The sequence below is a fragment of the Xiphophorus hellerii genome, chromosome 3, assembly GCF_003331165.1.
Source record: "Xiphophorus hellerii strain 12219 chromosome 3, Xiphophorus_hellerii-4.1, whole genome shotgun sequence".
In the NCBI taxonomy this organism is placed as follows: domain Eukaryota; kingdom Metazoa; phylum Chordata; class Actinopteri; order Cyprinodontiformes; family Poeciliidae; genus Xiphophorus; species Xiphophorus hellerii.
In genome coordinates this window covers 19,059,691-19,083,238 of record NC_045674.1, presented here as the reverse complement: position 1 = coordinate 19,083,238, position 23,548 = coordinate 19,059,691, and the positions used below count along the sequence as shown (strand labels likewise).

At 36.6% G+C, this 23,548-nt stretch overlaps 1 protein-coding gene across 1 annotated transcript in view; it reads left to right on the top strand.

Moving 5' to 3' along the window:
- Positions 1 to 6,059: 6,059 nt before the first annotated feature.
- The window catches only part of nphs1 (NPHS1 adhesion molecule, nephrin), a 51,008-nt gene continuing 33,519 nt past the window's right edge, over positions 6,060 to 23,548 (top strand). Inside the window, exons 1-3 of the mRNA XM_032555871.1 lie at positions 6,060 to 6,148; positions 13,373 to 13,561; positions 18,541 to 18,663. Of these exons, the coding sequence (XP_032411762.1) occupies positions 6,085 to 6,148; positions 13,373 to 13,561; positions 18,541 to 18,663 (376 nt within the window). The 5' untranslated portion in view covers positions 6,060 to 6,084. The remainder of the gene's footprint in view (positions 6,149 to 13,372; positions 13,562 to 18,540; positions 18,664 to 23,548) is intronic.

Genomic DNA, 23,548 nt, shown 5'->3' with positions numbered 1-23,548 from the left:
GTCATGTCCTGAAATTAGAGACAAGTTCAAATGAGCAACAGCAAAAGACAAATACATCTTACTTTCACAAAAAATGCAAAAAAAAACCCCAACAATAAACCAAATTGATGAATCATTGTGTAAAGCAGTGGTTCCCATAGGGTGGGGCACGCCCCCTAGGGGGCCGCAGTGCCATTGCAGGAGGGGCGTGGAAAGTGGTATGGATGAATGAAAAAAAAAGAAAAACAGTTACACAAGTGTTTCACTGTAAAGATGGTTTGTAGTGTGTTTTGTTGCAACCTGAAGTGTGAAATAAACTTCAGTGGAGTTTGAAAACAAAATATGTGTATAGGTTTATGTGTGGTTGAACGATGTGTGTGGCCACTTGATTTTTTTTTTTTTCTTTTTAGGGGGAGATTTTATTGTAATCCATAGGGGGGCCCAGAAAATCTTTGGGAACCACTGGTGTAAAGGATGAATTGCTCTCCTACTGTAGGAAATAATCTTGATTAACTCAGCATCAACACGTTTGACCAACTCTAAAACTAAACTGAATAAGAGAAACAAATTGTAAGAATACAGTGCATTGCCATAGTTTTCATATTCCTCTACTCGACATTTTGTCATACTGCAGTCACAAACCTTGGCCTGTTTGATTGGGATTTAGACCAGACAAAGTGGCACATAACTGTAACACATAAAGAAAAAGATACAAGGTTTCTAATGTCTTCAATAAATAAATGATCTGAAGACGTTACAGCCAACCTTCTTTATTATCCTACTTTTAAATGAAACCCAGTACAACCAAGTGCCTTCATATCTAACCAAATTGCTCAAGCCATCATCTGTAAATGGAAAGAGTATGATATCCTACAAAGACATATCCATTCATGTAATACAAGGAGAGTACTAATCAGAAAAGTTCCCAAAAGGTCCAACTCTGGAGGAGCTCCAGAAATTCACTACTTGGGTAGAAGAATCTGATGACAGTAAGTATTTGTGCTGTGCTACACAAATTAGGTGTCGTTTGAAGAAAGAAGAACAAGATGAAACTTCCTGTTTGCAGTTTACCATCAACCATTTCAGGAGATGCAGGAAACATATTTAACATGATGCTCTGTTCAGATGAAATCAAGTTTAAGTTGATTAGAGTTAATAGGGACGTGAATGATGCCAAATACATATCACTACTTGTGAGGCTTAAAAAAAAACTATGTCAGAGACTACAAACAACTTGACAAGGAGAGTCTGGAAAATACATTGATGTGTTAAGAAGGTGTTTTAAAAGCCCATATCAAAATTCGACTGGGCATCTGTGGCAAGACTTGAAAACTGATGCTCACAAAAATCTATTTTTTAGCACCACAGGAAAAAAAATCGGAACTTGAGGTATTTTGTAGAGCATGGGCAAAAGTTTCACTCTCTAAATGTTTAGAGCTGGTAGAAACATTTCCAGAAAGATATGCAACTGCAACTGCAGTGAGAGGTTGTAAAATGTATTGACTCAGGGAAGATGAATATGAAATCCCACCACACTTTTCAGTTTTAACTTGTAAGCTTTGGAAATAATATATAATTTTCCTTCCTCATCACAGCTGTACACTACTTTGTCTGGTTCTATAAAATCCCAATAAAACAAACCACAATACAAACCGGTGGTTGTAGTGTGATCGAACATAAAACTGTTCAGTGGGTATGGATACTTTTTGCAAGACATCACGCTTGTCACACATGCACACACAACCTCACTTCCATCTTCAGTTTGTGTAATATGGCATCTCTCTCTCTTTTTATCTGTATGCCTCTGACATAGAGGAAGGAGTGAGTGAAGGGGGAGAGTCCCATTGGCATTCTTTAACATCTCGGTCGCTCACTTGCTTTCAGAGAGCTATCTGTAGATCAGGAAGACAAAAAGTTGCTCCTGAGCCTTGGTGTCACTCAACAGGTAAGCTATTGCTCTCTTTCACTCATGCAAATTCACAAAACTATTAAAAGATTCAGTTTTTTTTAAAGAAGAAACTCCCTCTCTGTGACTGTCTGCCTCATGCTTTCACATTGTGTGCTTTAGGCAGGCAGATATACTTGAGTTGGTAGATGTTGAAAGGAGGTTTTGTCTCTCTTTTTCCAACCCTTTTCTTGGGAGAGCAGGTGTGGAAGAGTGTGAAGTGAAGTCATTGTATTTCAGAAAACTTAAAGACTGTAAAGGAAAATAGACAAACCAGACAAATATTGAGTTTGGGCTCTCTTCAACACCTCAGGAATCTCCATGACTTTGACGATTGAATTAGAAGACAGGAATTCTCCCTGTTACACATTTTCATTTTGTACTGTTATATTGCAATCATGCCTAACAAGAAGTAGTATGATAATCCATTTAGCCTACAAGATGAGACAATGCATGATGCATGATGGGTTCACAAGAACAAGACAAGATGACATTTTTGACTACATTTTTTTTTGGGAAACTGAGAATGCCCAAGTTTTGTTTGTATTCACAGATGTATTAAAGGTTTAAAAGATTTAAAAACAATGTTTTACATAATCAGTAAAATACTTCTATGTTGCTATCGCTGGTCCATAGATCTCCAGCTACATCTTTGTTCAACTCTAACTCAGATCTATCTCATTATCTTCATTTGAAACAAATTATGTTTTAAAATATTTATATGTCCTACATTTATTATAACTTAAACAATCATGCTGAAGTCATGAATTTCAGACAGTTTTCAACTACATTTTAAAATTAGTTATATTCATATTTGAATTTCCACATTATTTACGTCTATTTGGACTGAATAAATTCTATGTTGAACCAAATGTTACTTGGGTTTTTTTACGCTAACTAGTTACTCTATTGTGTACACCTGATCAATTGCTCGGCTTGCAACCTTTTCTGGTGAATTAACCAATCACGACAGAAACTCGTTGAGTTTCAACATTTAGACATGACGATTACTTTCCGACATTCAAACTGAGCATCAGAATAGAATATTCAAGAGACTTTGCATATGGCATGGTTGTTGGTGCCAGACAGGCTGGTCTGAGTATTTCAAATACTGGTGATCAGCTGGGATATTCATGATCAACCATCTCTTAAGGTTCACAGGGAATCAAAACACATCCTCAGAGCAGCAACTGGCTGGACAAAAATGCCTAGTTGATGTCAAACGTCAGATAACATGAGCAGACTTGTTCAAGAAACAGACAGAAAGGCAACAGAAGCTTCAATAACCACTTTCTACAACCAATGTATGCATTATATTATCTGTTAATGTGTAATATTTCGAACCTTTAAGCAATCAGGCAAGACATGTTAAGTACCACATTGCCAGTCCTGTTAGCAAAAAGCAGGAAACTGAGTCTATAATGGACATAGGCTCACCAAAGATGGACAACAGCTTGGACAAAAACGTTGCCAACTATGATGGGCTTACATTTCAGCTGCAACAGTAACATGGTAGGATCCTAATTTAAAAGAAAAAGAAACATTAAAGCATGGATCCATCTTGCTTTGTATAATTTTTTTAAACTGGGGGTGATGGTGTAATGAGGGGTGTATGTGTGTGTGTGTAAAGGGATGATTTTTTTGGCACTCAGTATTAGCATAACGTTTTTTTAAACATCACACCCTGCCTGAGTATTTCTTGAAGACTGTAAAATGAGTGCACTGTATGGCCTCTACCGTCACCAACAGAGCGTCTCTGGAATGCTGCAGATCATCATGTGTAGCTGATACTATCATGTGAAAATAGGTTTTAATCATTCTTTTTTGTTTTTTTTACATGTCCTGCTGCAGTGTTCTGGACATACTATATGAAGAATCTAGTGCTACTCCTTCCATCTATTCAATGAGAAAGGCAGTCCTGAAGGGCCAGTCAGTATGTAAAATGTATTAAGTCGGTTTAAATTTAACATAGTCCTAATGACAAATATAATCAAAAAGCTCTTGTTTGTGTTTTCACACACTATTCTGGTGAATTAGGCCAATTTGTGTTTTAAGTAATCTGTTTTTTGTGAAAAATGTTCAAGTTCAGGTTTAACCAGAGAAACTATTTATATTTTAAATTAAAGATGATCAAAGACTCCTTTATAAAGTGAGAAATCTGCAAAGAATAATTCTGATAATTTAGCTAACTTTGATAATTTAGCTAACTTTAATAGCCAAGAGTTTCAAACATTGAATAAAGTACTAACCTTCAAATTCAGGGCATTGACGGCATCTTACACCAGTTTCACTAGTCACTGTTACTTGCTGATAGGAGCTGGAAAGTACTTTGTGAGACAGATCTTACTTAACATAAAATGTGGTGATATTTTAATGTCATAAAATATCTTGGCATGAAACACCTTACAACCTAGCAAGACTTTTTACAGAATACAAATTACAAGCACATTTATTGTTTTGAGCATGATTTTGTTGAGAATCAAATCTGCATCTCGAAGGCAGCCCATCTAACACCATTTCAGTTTCCAGCTGGCATGGTTCCCATGGCAGCCGTTGTAACCGTTCGCACCCAAAGGGAAACGATGAGATTTAAAAAACCTTAGGTTGGCATTAAGATGTCAGACCACGTCTAAATTGAACTGCCGCACAAGGGGTAAAACTTCATTTTCTGCACGTTGACTGATTTCATGGAGTTTTCACGATAAATTGGTACTGGACTGAGTGCATTGAGTCAATTGATGATGTTATGAAAGATGCCATTAAAACGAGGCTCGCCTGCCTCTTATGTCCTTGTGAGGTGTACAGGCAATTTTTTTTCTTTCTAAAGCAAATCAAATTTCAAATCAAACTTGGCAATTTGCATTTGTAAGAAGCTGGTGAAGAACAAGGTCAAAGCAAAAAAAAAGCTGCAGTGTCAAGAGCTCTTGTGGCAAAATCCTTTTCTTTTATTTAAAAAGAAAAGAAAATTTAATAACCATTTCATCCACTACTTAACTAATCTCAAACTGAATGACAAGTAACACTTATTCCGTAAATGTTACACTGTCAGAGACTTCTCATACAAAGTAAACAAACTCGCACCATTTAATGAACATTCTTGGGACTCGCTGTATTTTTAAAGCAATTAAGGAGGTTGTTTAACTAGGTAATGGGAATGTGGGGAGGTCAGACAGGCCATGTCTGCTTTCATTAAGAGTCCCAATGAAAATGGTGACTCATGAGGCTAGCAGCAACCTTTCTGTGTGTTGGGCTAACATTTCCCTTTCTCACAGTAAAGATTTGATGTTTAAGCTCTGAATCGCAAAGGAAGGAATATTTTGGATTTTTAGTTGTTCGGTGAAATCACTCACTTATGAAAAGAAAAGTAGTACATTGCAATCCATATGAAAAAAGAGAACAAATGGAATGATAAAATAATACCATTTGTGTTTACCCACATGTGGCAGAGATAAAGAGAGGATGGACATTTTCAACCTCGCAGAGGATTTTCTGTTCATTTAAGAAGGATATAATTGGCTTGGTGTGCTCTAAGAGTATAGTAGAGGCTGTGAAATGCACAAAATGTTTTGAGAGCAAATAATAATTGAGTGCAAGTTAAGTCTTATCAAAGTCTGTTGAAGTGCAACTAATCGACGGGGGAGATGCGTCAAGAGCAGTTGCCACCAATTCATTTTGCCTATTCAGTTGAGAAAATATTTAGTTTTCAATTAAGTTAATCACTATTATTTGTTCCACTATTGCAGCTGATAAATTGAAGCGATTACTCGCTGAACTTAAAATCCACCAACCTCTCCAAGCTCTCTTTCAGGTCAAAAAAGTCTGTCTGTACTTGTATGTTTGCTCTAGGAAAAAGCATATATACTGAGATATATATATATATATATATATATATATATATATAATAAATGGCCACATGGCTGGAAAATACATAACACTGCCCCTTTAAGGATTTACATCTACCTGGATTTGTTTCTGCTTAATAAATCAGACTGGAGTTTATTTAAAACATGGTTTCATAAGACTGTACCTCAGAACTCAGAAATGTCTACAAAAACACATCTGTACTTCTTAACCCTGAATTCCCATATGTGCATTTTTTAATCAATTTTTGTTGTCTATGGTTCTTTTAGGATTCTTTAAGGTCAGGTGCCAATGGTGAAATGGAGTTTGTGTCAGCTTGGATCGTGTCTGCTTGGACTCTGCCATTTTTGTGTTTCTTTTGGGGTAAGAGAGTCAGATGTTCATGTGCACCTGAAATCTACAGTATGTAACGATGGCCTTTTCAGGTCCCATCTTTCAAGGTTCTTTTGTTTGGGGTAAACCTAACACCAAACAATCTTAATTTTTTATTTTTTATTTTTAATGAAACTGCTGCTGTGTGTTATACATTAGATTCCTTGTAAATCTGGGTCAAATATGACTTGGCACGTATTTGTAATAGTAATGTAGGTCAGTTAAAATATTTGAATTCTAAGTTCATTCTGTGTTAAGTAATGCACTGTTATATCCTTCAATCAACAAAGACTAAACAGGATACTATCTTGGCCATATTGTAATATCTCCATTAGCTTCAAATTCCAATCCATAATTTAAGGCTGCTATATGTAGCTTTTTAAAAAAAAAAAAAAAAAAAATTATTTTACATATTTGCTAAAATTCTCAACATGTCGTGACAGCATGACATGAGACAGGTAACCTGTGAAAAGATCAAGCTCTTCCACCTCCTCCAATGTTGCTATAGTAATATTGGAGGTATAGTAAAGATTCGTCATTTAAAATATATATATATATATTTAGATATGATTATCTGAAAACAAACAGTTCATCAGAGTACCAGATGTTAAAAAGCTTACTGTTCCTAAAGTTAAATATCCTGGACATTTCAATAAATTGTTTGGCATTTTAATATTATTATTGGTTCATGCAGGCATGCAAATTGCCTCATAGGGGGAAGTCCCAAAACCATCTGACCCAATAGAATCCATGGGATTTGCAAAAATCACGTAGCCAACAGGGATGATGGGAGATGGAGAAATATTTTCTCTCACACATACTATGACAATAAAACACCAACGGTAAGACTGAATTTATGTTATTGGTTTTATGAAATGAGCCTTATTTTTCCTCTTCATCAACTGTTGGTTTAGTGAGTTGTGCACTTAGAGCGCCGATGCTCATATTGTCTCAGCCATGGCTAAGTGTTGCACTAGCGTTGCTGTGTGTTTCTACGGTTATGCAGGTTTAGCATTTATGTTTAAGCTAGTGTTGAAACTGGGTTTTATGTATTTGGCCTTGCCACTTAGCTGTCATTGTATCCGCTGTCCTTGTATCAATACACGCTGCTCACTTTGCATTTTGTTAATCCTGACGGTGGACAACATTTACAGGTGTTTTTCCTTAACCCCCTTTCTTGAAATGTTTTATGTTTTTAAAAAGCAGACTTAATGATTTTTTTGCAGTCAGATTGCAGATGTTTGCTCAGCAAAAGCTAGACCGCACCACATGTGAACAGAATCGCGCGCTTTTAAATCAGAGGACCAAAAGTCGCCTGTTGTGATTAACATTCCCATGCAACACAATTTTGCGGTCATTAGCAATAATAACAGTATTTTTTCTGAGATGGTAGGAGGCAGCTGTGTTATAACTTATGTTGCTTTTAATTTACATTCATCTTGTTGTGCATCTGAAGATAGAAGGGAGTCATGTTTTTGTGTTTTTGACACAAACTAGTCTAAACAATTTTAGCCTCTAAACCCATTTTGTCAAGAGCAAGACCATGACCGAGATGTTACAGCCATTGTCACATCAGTAATTGATTAACCATTTAAACCATTACAGGTATTCATTTTAAGTAAACCATGATTAAGTAATCAAAACATAGCTTTACTTTTGAGAGTTCAGCAAATTGTGTAAGATACCACCGAGGGCTGTATGCATGAAATGTTTTCAACAGGAGCTGAAACTTTCACTTCCATAAAATTCAACTCTATATATACATGATTTTGCATGACTGTAATTTATGTCTGTCCCTTTACCAGACTAGATTTTTCTAGTGCATGAAAGACCTAACTTCTCTCACGATGTTAACTCTCAAAAGATGTGTAGGTGGTTGGATTTTACATTTATTTTTGCCACATCTTTTTAGCCATATAGATGGTGTCTCATCATATATGTCTGTCAAGACTTCTTGGCATTGAAGTTATTTCAGAAGAACAACTTTTTGATGCTGTTCAGTTAATGAGGTAGTCAGTTATGAGTCTGTAATTTCCTAAGCTGCCTATAATTAGCTCCACCATATCATCACCTTATTAAAATAATGGCTTAAGTCTTTTTTTTGTGCCAAAAGTGATTTGGCAAAAAGCAAATAATAAAAAAAATAAAATAAAAAATCACCACCTCTTTCTTTCCAAAAAGATTTTAGTAAAAAAAAAAAACACGTTAGGGAAAAAAAGTGATTTTTTTTTTGGCTATTATTTTATGAAGGTGACCACATAATATGTTCATGATTAAAAATACCTTTCACCACTACAACTTTATTGAAAAAGTGTACTGACAGTATTTTGTGAAGTTAGCTAAGTAAATGTCATAATAGTAATCAGTTAGTTGAGCACATGAAACATCACTATATCCCTGAAAATTTCTAAAATGTAAAGTAACATTTTAGTACTTTACATATAATGTAGAGTCTGACACTGTACTGTACAATAGCCTAGTCAACAGTGGCCACAACAAGATAAATTATGGTATCATTTGGTATCACTTAACATTTTACAAATGCTTTTCCAATTTGATTTTATTAGTGGTAAACAGAACTGGAACAAAAATGAAACCGTTAGGGATGTTCTTAACAATGTCCATAAATTCTGATTTCAACCCATCTGCAAAAACACATTGAGTTCTTCTGTCTGAAAGATAATTCCTGAACCATCTGAAAACTGAGTCACTCATACCAATACTCGTCACATTTGCTCTTTCACTGATTTTCTTGGAGTGTTTTTTTTTTTGTTTTTTTTGTCTTGATGCTGTAATGGGAGCCAGGAACATGGTTTAGCCAGTGAATGGATTCCGGACACAGGCATCATTATACTACTGTCACTTGAGACACTGTCATTGCACTTAGGTGATTTCCACTCCACTCATTGTGAGACTATAAGCACCAATTGGCTGATCCTTTGTTGGATTAGGTCAGTTACTTTAAAAAGGGGGAACACATAAAATGTGTAAAATAAATAAAAAATCATTTATTTTATGTTTAGTATTTTTATCTAATTGTAAAAGTTTAATAGAGCTCACTTTTCACTTTAAAATTAAAAGCATTTTTTCTTGTAAAAAAAAGCTACATTTGACATTTTGTTCCTCGTGATTTTGTAAAAGCAATAAAAAGGTAAAACATCCAAGGAAGTGAGTACTCTTTATAGATACCGCGTTTACCTATTTATGCACTAATGACATGAATATCTTTAGACACAGGGAAAAAAAGGTTTTTTATGACTGCATGCCAGAAATATCCAGCATTTTTAGCAACGGCATCAACATTTATTTTTTTCTATAGAAATGTTTGACATCCTTAAGGAAAAACATGGTGCAAGGTTTTATCTGAGTGTTCATTCCAAAGAGAGAGAGGACAAAAAGGTAAGAAACATTTGAAGGTTGGAGCAATGAAAAGGGGAAGCTTTAGTTAGAAAATACAGAAAATAAAAAAAAAATACACAAATCCAAGCTTTGGAACAAAACCGCAGGGAATGGTTCAAGACAAAATACACAAATAACTAAATAAGGTGCAAACTAAAAATATCGGTATGCACAGCACGACAAATAATAAGGAACAGACAGCTAATAAACAGAAGGGTTGGACTACAGTTAAACCACAAAATGATTGATGATACAAGTTGAGCAAAGAGCAAAACAGGAGGCAAACAAGGTAGAATGCAAGAAGGAAGGTTAATTACCACACAGATTAAGTAACTTTAAAATGGAGCAGAAAATAACTGCAGGGACTCAGAAATTCTGAGACAAACCGAGCTGCATGGCGGCAGCAGAGCAATTTTACAAAGAAAAAAATTATTTTTAATACATAAACAAGTGAAAAAGAAAGTAGGAAGAAGAATTTGTTTTTTGACTTCAACTTAAGGAAATTCATATGTCGTTGAGACAGTTCATTTATAACTACTCAATGCCAAGATATTATGTTGAACACCAGATATTGTTGACCTGCAGAGATTAAGCTGCATTGCTCTGAGAAATTGTTGGCTAGTCAATTTACCACCACTGTTAGTCTTAGGATGGTAAAACACCAAAAGTTATAACATATTTTTTGTTTTGTTATGATGTCATATTTATATTTTATGGCTAATTTAAATAAATATCTCAACAATCGAGTTAGGTTAACCTATGGAAATTTGCACAGGTTAGGTGTAAGGAATTTTAATAGGAAATTTGCAAGATGCTATCAAATAATTTTTAAAGTGAATGTTTTTTAAACATTCAATTTGAAAATGTTTGGCCAACACCTGGTTGGAAGACCTTTGCTGGACAAGTTCACTGGTTTAATTCCATGTTGCATAAATCTAAAGAAACTACAGTATCCAACTTTAATGAATATATATATATATATATATATATATATATATATATTGAAGTTCACTTGTTTGTATGTTAAATAAGTGACCTTATAATGACAGTATAGAATGAGACAGATAATCGTGGAAAAAATCAAGCTCTTCCCTCCCAGTGCTATTGCAATTTCCAGAAAAGCACCGCTCCCGGTCGGAAACAACCAATCAGAGTAAGGAGGAAGGTTGTAACGCTGTCAATCATTCTCATGGACACACTGTTCAATGTGCTAAGTGTGGAAAAACAACTTACTGTTACAGGAAAACTGTTTGGTGGCTGTGCTAAATAGCCCAGGCATTCATGACATGCTCTGCTGTTGGGAAGAAGCAACAGAGAGCAAGGGGAAGGATGTGAGCAGCAAATACACAAGACTGATTGACAGTGCTAAAATACTCCTCTTAGCTCGGCACTGGAAGAAGGTAGAGGAGCTTGATTTTTTCCACTAATTATCTGTCTCATATTATACTGCCATGATGTAGTGATGATTTTAACAATGTAGCCTGTATATTTTGAATTTTATAAAAGTTACATACTGCAGCTGTAGGGCATCAGAAAAAAATACTCCAAGTTTTTGATATGTATTGACATGACAGCATCACACACTTGAAATAGATTTGTTGATAGCACATTATATGACGTAAATCACAGCCCAAAGGGAGCCTATTGGATTGAGAAATGGAGACTGTGGAGGACTTTAGAACACAGCGAGCATAGTGCAACATTCAGGAAACCAGTACTAGACGATTTGGGCTTTGTTACATGGTCATAGAGTGGACATGATAAGATGGGTATACTATGGCTATAAAGTAATGGTCAGCAACTGTACTCAGGTAGGAAGTAAGCATGCTCAAATGGTACTAATGGTCCAGATGAGTACCAAGAAAATATGTGCCACACCATACAATCACCTCTGAACAAAACAACTGATATAAGGCAGGAGGGATTTATGTTTTCATGATGTCTACCCCAAACTCTAATCTCACCATCTGAATGTTGCAGCTGAATTGGAGACATAACAAAACAAGCAACATTTTTTCAATCTTTTATTGTCCAATTTGCAGGAGCCTGTAAGAATTGTAGCCTCAGGTTTCAATTCTCAGCTGACAAGAGTGTCACCAGATTTGGTCTTCTTCTGCTGTGGCCCATCTGCTTCAAAGTTTGATGTGTTGTCGCTCAGAGACAATATTTTCTACATATCTTGCTGTAACAAGAGGTTATTTGAGTTTGGTTGCCCAGCAAGAATTTTTTATCCACATGCCTGCTGTTCACTGCATATATTTTCTTTTTTTTTACTGTAAACCCATGAGACGGTTGTGCGTATCTGAAAATGACAGTAAATCAACTGTACCTAAATTAATCAGGCCAGCTTGCGTGGCACCAAAAAAACATGAATTTTTAAGGGTCTTAAAATCCAATTTCCTCCCCATTCTGATGCTCAGTTCAAACATTAACTTATCTTACCATGTCTAGATGCTGAATGTCATTGGTTAATTTGCTATAATGTCCTCAAAGGGACAGGAAGAGTCTAGTTTGAGCATAATAGACAGGGATGTATGGAAAACCTATGGCTGACATTAAGGCTTACTTGACAAAAAAAAAGAAAAGAAGACACAAAAAGAAAAGAAACATGGCTTACATCTTGACTAAAACAGAAGCTCAACAATCAATAGCGTCCTCTTAAATCTAAAATGTCTTTCTTTAATAACATTAACTGTTACTAGCTTAAAACAGATACTTATATGAAATGGAACACTCCTTTTATTAAATTAAGAAACTCTAAAATCTTTCTGGATTGAGCAATACATTTTAATTAAGAACACACAAATGAAATTTTATCACGTAGTTGATAAGATATATTTCTGTATTTTCAGAAAAGCACATCCATTCTGCATCTCTGTTGAGTATTCATTTATGTAAACTGTATGCAAAAACGCTTCTGTGTTTGGCTGTTTGTATGCATCCACTGTTATGGCCAATCCTGCCCTTCATATTTGACGTGAGGTGACTGGTTCAGCCTTGATCTGAGAGCTCTGCCTCTCACTCATGTTGTCAGATGCAACAGAGCATGCACTTCACAAACAACTTGGTCATTGCTTCAATGAAGGTCAAGATTTAAGCAACTCAATGAAATCAGGCAGACCCTCTCTGCAGGGCATTGTTTAAACGAGACCCATGCTTTGATTTGAGCTGCTAATTGGAATAAGTATTTGCACAGGGCTCCTTGAACTGAATTTATTCTGTGTACTATAATGATGTAATCCTCATCCTGGTGATAGTTCTGCATTAAAGTTACCTTTCTGATTCAGATGCACTGAACCAGTGAATTCCCCTTCACAGTCTGGCTGAAGGATGGCCAACCTTACCTATGACAAACAAGGGGGATTAAAGTGATAATCATTACTCTTCCAAGAAGGAATTAGCTGGTGGGACATCAACATTAAAGAAAAACCACAGGTGAACAAGGTGTCTGATACCCCCTGCTTTTTTTGCATCTCCCCGTACCATATCTGCGTGACCGAGGGGAGATTTAATTTGCCGTAATTACTTTATTGACTCATTTTCAGAGCCGTATCACCGCAGTTTACCATCAATAAAACATATGCCAGGATGAATAATGTGTCCACACACAATGGGGATGCCTTCTCCTACAAAAGATCACAGGACTGCATCCCTGTGGTGCATGTTTATGTCACGCTCTCTCTACTTCATTTACTTCTTTGATAACACTCCTCGCGCACACCGATTTCCTCGTTCGTTTTTATCTCTTTGCATTAACTCCCATTACACCCTCTTCCACTCCAGCTCCTTGCCTCCCTCCGCTTTTTATGTCTCCAGGCACGCATGCCCAGCAGGCCTTCAGGACTGAGCCCAGGAACCTCACTGTGCGAATGGGAGCCACAGCTGTGCTGAAGTGTGAGGTCCTCAGGGCCTCGGGGATTGTGCAGTGGGCGAAAGACGGCTTTCTTTTGGGACCTCAGAGAAGCCTGCCAGGCTTCCCACGCTACAGCATGATTGGAAGGAGAGGTAAACAGGAAAGTCACCCAAGTAGTCTGTAGGACTGATTTTAAATAAAAGCAATAAAACAAAAATGAGACAGAGTAAATTCTATAGTTGTTCTCGCTAAATATGGTGCCTAGAAATGATTTTATACCACTTAAACTTAAAAAATGTGTCTATTAACATCCATAAACATCAATTAAATTTATGTATTCATGTGATAGACCAAGTCAAAGCAGTGAGTATCAACAATTATCAACAATGGACAGTCTACTGCAACCTGCTGGCAACTTTCAGCAATTTTTTATACTGGCCGCTCATGTTGCGACAGTGAAAAGAAACACTCCTGTTTGTCAGGTGGAAATTTGCAAATAAATCCAAATTCATATCTTATGTAACTGCACTACATGCTACTTGGTTTGGGTTTATCACCTAAAAGCCAGATTAAACACACTTAATTTTGGAGTTGTAATGTAAGAAAGTATGCAAAAGTTCAAGGACTGTAAATATGTTTGTAATGCAAGTCTTTTTGTTTAAAAGTCACACAACATAGAAATTACCGTAAAGCTTAAACTGTTAAAGTTCAGTATAGAACAAGGCTGTCAACACTAACTTGCATAGTTTTAGTAAAAAAGAAAAAAAAAATGCATCAAATAACACTCTGGGTACTTCACAGTAAAATAAATGAGGTTAAACTGATAAAGCAACACTGTCATAAAAAAACGTGAGCTATAAATGCAGAGGGTTGGTATAAAAACGTGAGAATACACGTTTCACTTATCCTGTCATAGGCATATCAAAAGGGAGAAAAAAAAACACATAACTGTCAGCTAATCAGTAAAATGTGACAGAGGGGAAAAAAAGTGTGTTGCAGAACACCACAGTCTATAAAAAGTAATAGCCAATTAGAAGGCAATCCCGAGTAGGAGAGGAGCATCTGTTCCTGATCATCCTGCAACTAGACGGGCCACACTTCACTGTTGCACTCTGTGGGAGACAGCCAGCGACATATGCACGGTTGGGGAACCATAGTCCATGCACATAAAACATCAACAAAAATATACAGGTGCATCTCAGTAATGTGTAGTATCTCTGAAAAATATATATTTTTCTGTAATTCTTTCAAATACTAAACCTTCTATTTTGTATAGGTTCTCAAGCGTGATATCTCAACCCTTTATTTTTGTCATTTATATAATTTTTTTTTTACAAGCATCTAGAGCTTGAGTTTCTTAGAAAATTTGAATAATACATAAAATAAATTCTATTGAAATATGAAATCAATAGCTCCGTAAAGTTTGTAAGCATGAATTGCTGCTTACTTTCCACGTAGACAGGTATGCAAACTTTGGAGCAGCAGGAAATGCAGCAGACTAACCCTAACAAATGACTGACTGGTGAAACTTCCCACTGGACTTTAAGCAATATAAATTTGGTGCCTCTTTTCTTCTGGGCTCTGCAAATTTGATTTTTAAATGAAATTGAATGTTTTGCATTCTTTGAAAAAGATATCCATGGACCACTGAGCTACTTTTCAGTCACCTCTGATGTTGTCTCTAATTCAGAAGTGGCCTAACATAAACTTAAAAAAAAAAAAAGAAGAAAAACAAATTCTCCTGTATGAAAGTCTTCTGAAGCGTTTTTCATATGCCACACATTCCATGCTGAATCTATAATTTAGTAATTTATTTTTAAATAAAGTATTGATAAAAAATAAATTATTCAAGAACATTTTTACCTTTTATAGTTCTAAAATGTCATTTTATTTGCTGATTAGCGATTCAACGCAAGCATCAATAACAGCCCATATAGAAATAACATTTTTTTAAAAAGTCTACAGCATTGAGATAAGAACCTGCGCCCAGGAACACTTGAACCACAGGCAAACTCAGCATGCTATACACTCATCCACTCATCTATGAATAACATCTCCATCAGCACAGGTACAATTTCCAGGAAAGGTAACTGCAGACTGATGTATGCAATCACTTTCCTCTGCCCAGAACGAACCAAATCATTTGGGATGACACTTGACTGCACTTGATAGGCCACCAGTTCTCACTGATTGTTACCATCGGGGGTGTTTATTTATGCTTTAAAAAGCTCGAAATCATGTCTTTACAGAGACAAGAGAGGGCAGCATTGATTTCAACACACACTCAAGGTAGATGCAGCACACTTCCTTGTCCCCTCACCCCCTGAAGCAAAGGAGTGATATAAATATGGAATGACATGAGTCCTAATCTACTGCAAGATTTCAGGCTCATTCGTGTAACAGCTCTTATTGTAAAGACAAACACAGATGAGCCAATAAAACAGCTTGTTCGGCGCACTAGAGCATGAAGTATGTCTTTGTTAATTTATTTTCAATGATTGGCCCACAAGCAGTGATTTAATTATACCTGACCTGCAGCCAATCAATGAGGCGAAATGTAATTATTAATGAGCACAAAAAAAACACCAAGCTTTTGCATATTTTCCATAATGATGATAACATAACTATTATGAAAGATTATTAAATGGATTAATGATTGATTGTGTTATTCATGAAACATGAAAATTCCTTCCTCCCTAATTTCTTCAGTCTAGGTAAAAGTTTCATGTAGGCTTTTACAGTCACCAAAGTTTCTTTCTTTTTCCTTTGAGTCTGTAATTTCAAACAGAGGAAGAAAAGGAAATAGAAAGCGATAAAGAGCCTTCAGCCAGTTCACAAAAGTCAGATTGTGTGCAGCAGAAGGAAACCTCATTCATTTTTCCTTAAAACTAGTTCAGACCGGGTGAAACAGAGAAGGAGTGTGACATGAGTAAAATCTTTGCGGTATGTAGTGAAAAAGTGAGAAAGTCATTTGAAACTGTAAAATTAAACATTTTTTTGGAACCTGTTACTTGCTTTTATCAGCTGACTGGGTAGAAAACAAACAGCTGATTTGGAAATCACAAATGTCTGATCTGAACCTTTTACTCTTTGTTTCCACTTACTCCCACTTTAAAATAATGCATTTATTTTGACCTGTTAAATGTTATTTAAAAAAACAAACACTTCAGCAGGTTACCCTCTCTGCGAGGCATTGTTTAAATGAGACTCATGCTTTGATTTGAGGTTGTGATCTAATTTTCACACAACCCCATGTATGTGAGACCATGGCGTAATTAATTTGTTGTGGGAAATGATTTAGTATAACAAATATGCTAAGATAAACACCTAAGGAGGGGATTTCATTTAAAAACAAATACTTTTAAAAGGCAACCACATTTACTAGGAAGACTATATGTTGTAAGATATACTTTCAGTTTTAATTTGGTTCACATAACGTGAATTTGCATAGGGAACATTAATTTTAACTGCAGTCAATATGTCTTTGTATCTATTCTCAATCTTAAAGCCTCCTAAGGTTCTAATCTATATGAAATAAATAGAAAGTAATAGACAAATTGGCACATCACGTCCCTGCCTTCCACCATCTCCTCTGCCATAAATACACACTTGCTGCTACTTGATTGGACTATTTGTGAATAATTTCAGAAAAGAGGAACGTGATTAATGACTTCAGTGTCTCTCCCACTCTCTGCACTCAATGATAACTTAGATGTGAAAATTGCTTCTGGTTGGTGTTAATTATCTTGCCAGCTTACTTGACACATGCGTTTTTAGGCCTGAGTGGTTGTCAGACCAAGATACTATTTTCCACATGTTAGTGGGCCGTGAGCCATCAGGAGCTGGAAAACCAACAGTGAGCATCATCTAATCCCCACAGGTTGTGGCAACGCATCAAACAAATCAAGCCCCATTGGCATGCCAGACTAGCAGAGGGGAGATACATAGTGAGGGACTCTGTCTGGCAGCAAATAATAGGCAGTTTATTCAGTTCGCGTTTTGAATTAGAGATTGGATTTTATTTACCGCATTGGAAACTCCTGCAAAAAACAAAAAACAAAAAAAAAAAAGAAAAACAATCCTTCAAGTATACAGTACACTGCAACTTGCATATCAATTGGAATGCCTGGGGCAAGAAATTAGAGATTCTCACAGAGTCTCATGTTTCAACTCTACAGCTAAAAGGAAATTGTCTATTTATAGCTAGATCACCTAGATATGACTGAATACTATTAATTTTCTTCTTTTATAAATTGTAAAGAGCTGCTCTTATCATTGCACAAGAAGCTAGATCTTTTGTATCTGAAGCAGTCAGTGACAGAAAAATCTTTTTAGTTTTCATTGTCACTTTAGAGTATGTTGAAGAACAATTGTGAAGCCTTTTATGTGTATTAAGTGCTTTTTTTTGCAAAATCGTTTGGCATTTTTGTGAAAGGTTTACAATTAAAGTGTTCATAAACACATCTGAATTTTTAAGAGGTTAATCCTGAATAAACTGCTGAAACTAATTATATTCACACCTGTTTCATTGAGAATACAGCCATAATACATATAGTTGGTGATTCATATGCCTGCTATATTATGGTTATTATTATAAGTGCTTTGATACTTTTCTAGTTCTCAAAGTACAGTATATACTACATGTGGTTCCTTGAAGCAGGAATGTACAATGGGCTGACCGAATGGGATTTTGCTGATAAACTCAGTAAATGATTTTAACCCTGATCTGGGTTGTGCAATAAAAACATATGTAGGCTTACTAATGTCTTCATTAACTAATATATCAGAATAGAAAACATGTGTATTGTCTCTAATTTTGGAAATGACTTTTTTTGGCAACAGTAGGCAACTCTGTAATAGAGATGAGCATAAAATATTTGGTGAGTTGTCTAAAGAAAACTGCTTGTAACCTTTTAACATAAACTCACTTCAAAGATCCTGAGGCATCCATTTAAACATATTCAGAGTTGAATTATCCCATTGAAAGATTGCACATTAAACTATGATTCATAATGAATGACAACCTTAATGTGACTGTGGCCTCTTTTAATTTTTTCTGATAAAAAAAAAAAAGCTGTTTTACGCTTCTGCTCTTGATTAAGTACATTTCTCCATTTCTGTGTCTGCACAGGACAGTATAATCTCAGGATTGAAGATGCACAACTTGATGATGATGCCTTCTTTGAATGCCAAGCCGGCCAATCTGAGAGAAGTGATGCTATTGTCTCCAATCCAGCCTTTCTCACCGTACAAAGTGAGAGTCTGACTGTCTGTCTGATTGTCTGTCTGTCTGTCTGTAAGTAGCTGGACACGTGTTCAACAAGGCACAGTACGCATTATCTCTACTCCAATAACATGTCTGACCTCTTGCCCAGTAATCAGCATATAAAGAGCTGTTAAATATTCATTTCTATTGATAAAGAGCTTTCATTTTTTTCAAGATAACACTGTTGCGTTTGTAGCAGAGACAAAAGGCGTATGTGAGCATATACTGGTACAGTAAAACTCAAATGTTTCCTTTGAGCACATGTACATGACATGTCCTTCTTAATGAACTAGAATATTATAGAAAAGTTAATTTATCTCAGTATTATTAGTAAAATTAGTGATGGAGGAGTCTATCTCCTTAAGTATTTACCACAGTAGTAATCATTTATTTCTGCTAATGCTTATGGTTTACAGCTAACAAAAACCCAAATTACAGTTTTACAGAAATTTAGTATATACAGTAAAGCATTTGAGGTGTTAAGGAAGCTGCTGTAGCAAAACTTGTCTGCTTTGAGGAAGATGTCCGGTGACCCTTTCTTTTGACAATACTCTATAGATTCTCCATAGCATTTATAACAGGTTATTCTGCTGGCCAGACCTTAGACTCGATAAAACAGTGGATCAGCAGCTGGTCACATGGCCCATGAAATGTGCCATGGATTCTGGGGTGCTTTTCTGTGTGGAGATTTTTGAAGCTTTCACCCACAGTTCACACTTTGTCACCTCTAAACTCTTAAAAAGACCTTTTTCACAGTCCTCTTAACACTGCAGTATTCCTCTTCCTTTTGGACCATTTCAAAGCACACATTTTCCTTTCACTAAACTTTCCATCAATCTTTTGGGATAGAGCACTCTGTGAACAGCCATAATTCTTTAGTGATAACCTTTCGTGGCTTATCCTCCTTGAAGAGGAGGATAAGGAAAAAATGATGGAGAAAATATCACAATTCAGCAGTTTCCCAGTTGATTGTGTAGGCCGTACAACATAAATTCCACTTTTATTGATCTTATCCAATATTCTAGTTTGTGGAAAACAACATTTTTATTAGCTGCAACTGTCAAATAAAGAGATTAAACACCAGAAATAAACTGCTATGTGTGTAATGAATCGATATAAACTATCAGTTTAACTTTTTCAAGCAACTATTTGATAATCTTATTTATTGAGATGGATCTGTAAATTGCAAAAAGTTTTGTAACACCTTAATTTTTTTTTTTTTTTTCAAAATCCTTCTACCAGTGGGTCTGGTGGTTATTACCACCATCTGTAACATATAAGGTAACAGTGCAGCCTGGCAAGCCTAAAGGGAGATAGTTCAATGTCTCTCTCTTGCACAGAATAAATTATTACAGAGGTGATTGAAAAGTTCAATTTGGACATGTAGTGAAACATATGTAACCGTAAGACTACACTAGACCACCTGTTGTCATTCTATAACGACCCTTTCCCGTCGTTCTTGCCTGTGGGAGTGAGCCCATATGTGGTCAGGGAAGGACTGTAAAAGAACCTTTCTTCTCCAGGCACAGTTCATTTACTTAGACCCACCCCCAACCCCTTCCCATTTTCTCTGTCACTGAAATTTTTACTCTCTCCCTTGTGCTCAGGCTTTTTCTTTGGTAATACGGTTGTGGGGGTGGTGGTGAAGGTTTGACGGGGGGGTTGAAAGGGTTTTCGCTGTGGCAGTTTCAGCAGTCTCTCTCCTCTGGGAAGAGAGCAGGTTTTTCTGACATCAATGGGCTGCCAAGAGGGATGGCGGGTGGTGCGGGGTAGCAAGAGCCATAGACTGCAGACGTCTCTTTTAAATGACTGTGCTCCATTCTGCTCTGCAGCAGCTCCATATCCTGCAGCAGGCCTTACACCTGCAGCCACAGCGGGTTTGACTCCCACATTTATTACCTCTGAGATGCCCACTACATGCGCGCCCACGTACACAAAACCAACAAGATTGCCTTTGACTCTGCCGGAAAGGTCAAAATACACAGGCATCATGTTTGCGTAGTATCGGGCATCTTTCTGACACTCTCAGATAATGAGTCTTGTCCACAATTGACAATGGATGGTTTTGTGTTTTTTGGCTGTTTACATTTCAGAATGGACAGCTACACCTGTCGAAAAGGTTAAAGAATGAAGCGATGACCTTAAAAACTCTTTGAAAATGTCCGTCCTAAAGGATCATTAGTTTCACCCGAGCTGTTCATGTGATTCAAAATATGTGAGAAATCACAGACTTCATAATGAGCTGATGAATGCAATCTTGTGTTAGTGCTGAGCTGGGACTGGAAAGTGTGCATACTTTTGGAAAGCATAGCCTCTGATGAGTTTCTCATAGACTCCTCCATCAAGGCGACGATTGCTCCCAAGGTTCCCCCCAACATACCCCTCCTTTCTCCAACCGGTCAACCGTGGCCAGATCCCATCAAGCTCTGCATCAAATCAAAACACTATAAACCCTTTATGAAGACCTGACTTATGAAAGAGGGGAAGGAATTTACAAAAAAGTAAAGCCAAACTGAAATTGCTGGTTGTAAAATTGGTATCATGACTGACTAATTCAAGATAAATCACCGCAGGAAATGAATAGCGAGGGGAAGAGAGAAATGTCAATAAAGCCCCCATCCATGGGCTTACAAAGAGATGTTTTCAAGACATATCCATTGGTGTAACATAACTCCTGTGTGTTTTTGCCTTTCTGTGGAGCTTAGATAGGGGATTACTGCTATAGGCAGATCAAGTGGCAGTGAGTAATCCATGACAATAACAACCTCTGCTGAAACCCCCTACCTCCTCCTCCCTCTGCTGCTAAAACTTACCCCGCGCGGTGCCACATATCACATACCTGACACATCCTGTGTCTCGGTTTGTACCATTAGCCTTAGCATTTAATCCTATTAATGAACAACTCTCTCTCTCATCATGTTGCGTGCCTGTACAGATACCTCCTGCAAACGTTCAAAACAGCTTTTTGATGTGCTCTGGTTTTAGACTGAATTACTCATTCTGCCGGATCTTACAGAAATATGCACGTTTGTGATTGAGTGTGTGCGGGTGCGTGCATGAGTGTGTATCTGTATGAGCTTATTATCACAGCTGCTTCGAGGTTAGAGGACATTTTAGGAACTGGGGCTATGGCAAGGTTTCGGTGGTAGCTAATGAGTTTAGCTCTTGAAGAGTATATAATGAGCCTTCATTTTCTGATTCCCCGTTATGAATAATGGAGCAACTTATAAATCGGGGCACAAGCAACATGAAGCATAGCGACTTTTTTCGTCCTTGTTCTTAAAAAGTTCTGACAGCTACCAAAGATATATTCTCATCAGAGGTTGATGAGTTATGCACTGATGTGATGGTGTGCATATTAGAGTGCTCGACTGATGTTAAAGCGTCAGTTTCTGCCTTCATAACTACCAGGGGACGTCATGCTTAATAGTGAAATGGGACACTTAAGAGGCTCCTTTTAATTCTATCTTGAACGTTTAATTAGCATAGACAGGACCCTCCACTTATTGGCATTCCTGGTAACGTCTAAAAATAAATTTTGTTATGGCAGTACAAGCTCATCCAGAAAACCGAACACACACACACACACACACACACATATATATATATATATATATATATATATATAACTCCCTGTTATCTTTCTGTTTTCTCAATCATATCAAAAATTTATGGCAAATGCTGAAAGAGGGGAAGGAATTTACACAAAAAAATGATCCTATATATATAGTATATATATTTTCTTTGGGGCGGGGGGGGTTCTAGCTGATCCACCAGGGCTGGAGAAGTAAATGGGAGAAGGAAGCATCAAATAAATAATGCAATGATATATGGTGGTGTCTGATAGACCACACTAGGCTTCATTAGTATTTAGTATTATTTTACATAAACTATGACTCAAATATTATGGGTTTCCTTCCATAACGTCTCACAATAGTTGGCAGGAATATTGGCCCTTTCCTTCTGACAGAACTGGTGTAAATGAACTATGTTTGTAGGCTGCCTTGCTCACATATGCTTTTTTGGCATTTCACATAAATTTTTGATATGATTGAGAGAACAGAAAGATAACAGAGTCAGATTAACCTATGTTGTTTTGAAGTTATTAAATGTTCCTTTGCATTGATTTTACAGCTGTTACATGCTTTTAAAAATATACATGTATTGTAGCCATAGTGCTCATTTAATATAACTTAAGTGACTATAAATATAACTATAATGTCTGTGATAGTCTGGTTTTTCTGATGATCTGATGATCAACCCACCTAACAGCGTTAGGTGGGTTGTAAAAGGATGGTGGCGCGTTCTTCCTCAAGATATGTTTCAGCCTTTCTCAATGGCTGTGTGTCATTTCCCAGGCCTTAGCTTTAATGTAAACCTCTGTGATAAGCTAGAGAAGAAAGCACAAAACAGGAAACAGGACTTTGGGCCATCTAGTAAGATTGTCCAAAGATAAATGCTTCACTATATGCACCACTATCTGGTATTGTTAAAGAAGATAAATTTCTCTGCTATAGGCATAGTGGGGTTATATAGGATGATAGCAACCAAAAAGACCAACCAGAGTGAGACTAAAGATTTTATTAAGAAATATTTTGTATTGTTCTTTAACTGTCAGTGTTTGATTATATTGCTCCAATAAAATATGAATTTATCTTATGGGACAACTATGTGATGACAGCGGATTTACAAGTGAATGAGCACAAACCATGTTTGAATGCGAGTGTGTGCGTGTTTGTCATATTTTTAGCTTTGGCCACAAGAGTCCAAATGGGAGGTAGATTTTCCAAAAAGGGAATTTAACAGTTATGTAATACAGTCAAAACAAGTTACATTTGGTTGAATGAAGAAATGATGGGGGGACTGTGTGAGG